Source organism: Solanum stenotomum, chromosome 3, assembly GCF_019186545.1.
Source record: "Solanum stenotomum isolate F172 chromosome 3, ASM1918654v1, whole genome shotgun sequence".
Lineage (NCBI taxonomy): Eukaryota > Viridiplantae > Streptophyta > Magnoliopsida > Solanales > Solanaceae > Solanum > Solanum stenotomum.
Genome location: NC_064284.1, coordinates 5,968,121 through 5,970,982, shown reverse-complemented (window position 1 = coordinate 5,970,982; position 2,862 = coordinate 5,968,121). Strand labels below are relative to the sequence as shown.

The following is a 2,862-nucleotide window of genomic DNA, read 5'->3' as shown; positions in this document are numbered from 1 at the left end:
TTGAGTGCAAAAATAGGAACATGGTTGAGGCCATGGCAGTTGAGTTTGGTGTAAAATGGTGTAATCAACATGGGTACACTAGTTTTATTCTAGAACTTTGACTCCATGAATATAGTCAATATGCTCGCCAACGATATAGTTACAAATATGAAGCTGAAACAAGTCATTGACTCCATCAACATCATCAAAAAAAGGGTGCAAATGCAAACTAAACATTGTTTCAGAGAGGGAAACCAAGTTGCAGATTGTTTAGCAAAACTGGCCTCTTCTTCTCACCAGATGCTCATCACTCAACTCTATTCTCCCTAGACAAGTTAAAGGTCTCTTTCTACTGGACAAATGACAATTGCCTAGTATTCGGAGCAAATATGATGGAGCAAATTTCTTTGTAAGCTAATTACTTTCTTCTTCATAAATTTACAGAAGGCTCTATAGTAGTTTTTGTAAGCCTTCTAGTTTTTTTGTGATGGATCAGTGTTGTATTGAGGTCAGGTCTATCCCCCCTCTAATCTTTTTTGCTAATACAACACACCCTATCTGGATAACTGATTAAAAAAAAAAAAAAACTTAATTTTGACGGTAAATTTAGGCATAACATCTTTAAAGAAAATTGAAATATAATTTATTTGTTTAAAAACTAAGTAAGTCACGATAATTCAAAATTGTATGAAAAAACTAGGCCAAAGAAGGACTTATTTGAATCTCGAAATCCAAATAGTATAACATAAAATTGAGATGGAGAGAGTAATACATTAGAGATTGTACCTTAATACTAGTAGGAAAAATATCTGAGGGCTGAGGCTTTTCACTTTTTTACGAGTAATAGTAAAGACCAAACATATTTTACCTAATAAATTTAATGGTACTATGATTAATTAATTCCTGTTGAGGAGTTCCTCAATCATTTGAAGCGCCATTCGTTCTTCTTCATTCATCACACCACATTCTTTGCCTTCTTCGATCTCGATTGAATTCTCCTGAGACGAAAACGTACTTGAAGAAGTTACGTTTTCGTCTGGAATAATCATCTGCTCGTTATCATTAATGATCTTCTTTTTTCCAAATTCAACGGTCATGACCCAGCTAGAATCAGGCCGGGCTCCTGCCCGTTTCTGCCACACCCCAATGTTGGAACTCTCCGTATCAAGCCTGAGGCAAGTGAGAGACGGCGAAGGCGATTTACAGCTTTTCCGAAGTTTGGCGCTAAGTATAGCAGAGAGTGATGATGATGATGATCCGGCCGATAAAGCCGAATTATTAGATTTAGAGTTGTCTTTTTTATTTTCATCAGTAGCCTGCACTGGGAAATTTGTTTTGGCGTTACGTCCGCTCATTAAAACCGCAGCCTCATCATAAGCTCGGGCAGCTTCCTCCGCAGTTTCAAAAGTTCCTAGCCACACTCTCCTCTTCCTACGAGCAAAAAATAATAATTATTCAATAAATAAAAATCATCAAATTTAAATTCAAAATTCATCTTTGATCTGATGATCAATCAATATATAGAGCGATATGAAATAAAAAATAAAGTAAAGAGATGGAGTGGAGTGTGCATGGTAAAGTACAGCAAAGGATGACGAATTTCAGCAACCCAAGAACCCCAATGGCGTTGCCTGACACCTCTGAACTTCTTTGCCTGTACCATACTTGAATGTGGGCAAACAATTGTCAGAGTGACAGTGATAGGGAGAAGAGAGATAATTTGTACAGTTGAAGGTGTGAGAAATAGTTTATAAAAGATGGATACATATAAGGATTGATTACAAGGACAGTGGTATTACTGGCATATTATTATATAAGTACTATTTAAGTTAATAGTATTAAGTTTAGTAAGAAGGTTGTGTTAGCTAGAAATATAGTGAGGAGGTAGCATTGAAGAAAAAGAAGATGAGTGGTTGGTAAGAATATTATTAGTGATTTATTTGTAGTAGTTCAATTACTACTGAAAGTCCAGTAGGCTACCACTATAGACAAGTCCACACTATTCATGCAGTAATATCTCTTCTTTAATTCTCTTTTAGTACTACCATATTTTGGATTGGCTGCATGTGCTGAGTAGACTACTTTTGATGGTTATTGGCTGGCTTGAATGAAATTAAGTGATAGGCCTATTACTCTACGACGGAGACGGAGCTACGATGATCAACTTATAAATTCTAATTTCTAGGTAGGGTTTATCATGATTTTCATATAGATTTTTTAAAGTATGGTAAATGAATGGTTTCTTTAATATCATTTAGATAATTCTTGTTTGAAAGTTGAGTTATGGACATGATCCATTTCTTTATGGTTATATTAGATGTTAGTAATTGAGTTTTAAAATTTAGTAGATTATTTATATAATTTTAAGGTTTTCGTTTGGTTAAGTTAAAGCTATTGGGTTTGAGTTTGATCAAACTCATATAAACTCTTCTAGCTCCGCTCTTGGTCCACAGTAAAAAGATAATTTTATCAAGCACGGAGCCTATAAAAATATTTAAATTGTATTCTCTTCATTTCGATTATAAATGAATTTCTAGTACATTTTTATAGTTCAAAATTAATTGTTTTTTCAAAATTACCCTTTTAATGGAGTTTTCAACTATTTTATATTTTCCTATGAGTATTTTCAATATGAATTGCACAATTACAAGGAATAATTGACAAATTATTGTTTAATTAATGTCTTTAAACGTGTCACGTACCAAAAATGCATTTATTTTGAATTTGAGGGAGTATACATTAGGGGTGTGCACTATTTGGATTCAATCGAAAAATCAAACCAAATCAAACCGAATTCTAATTTGGATTGGTTTTTTGGATTTTTGGTTTGGTTTTGGATTTATAATTTACTTTTTTTGGTTTTTTGGTTTGGTTTCGGATTTA

General features: G+C 33.5%; 1 protein-coding gene across 1 annotated transcript; it reads right to left on the bottom strand.

Moving 5' to 3' along the window:
- Window positions 1–840: 840 nt before the first annotated feature.
- Window positions 841–1,757, bottom strand: LOC125857956 (ethylene-responsive transcription factor WIN1). Its single transcript, XM_049537617.1, has 2 exons — window positions 1,563–1,757; window positions 841–1,410 (listed from the first exon to the last, which is right to left on the bottom strand). The coding sequence occupies exons 1-2, from the start codon at window positions 1,640–1,642 to the stop codon at window positions 876–878; spliced, it is 615 nt and encodes a 204-aa protein (XP_049393574.1). The 5' UTR covers window positions 1,643–1,757; the 3' UTR covers window positions 841–875.
- Between the last annotated feature and the right edge of the window lie 1,105 nt (window positions 1,758–2,862).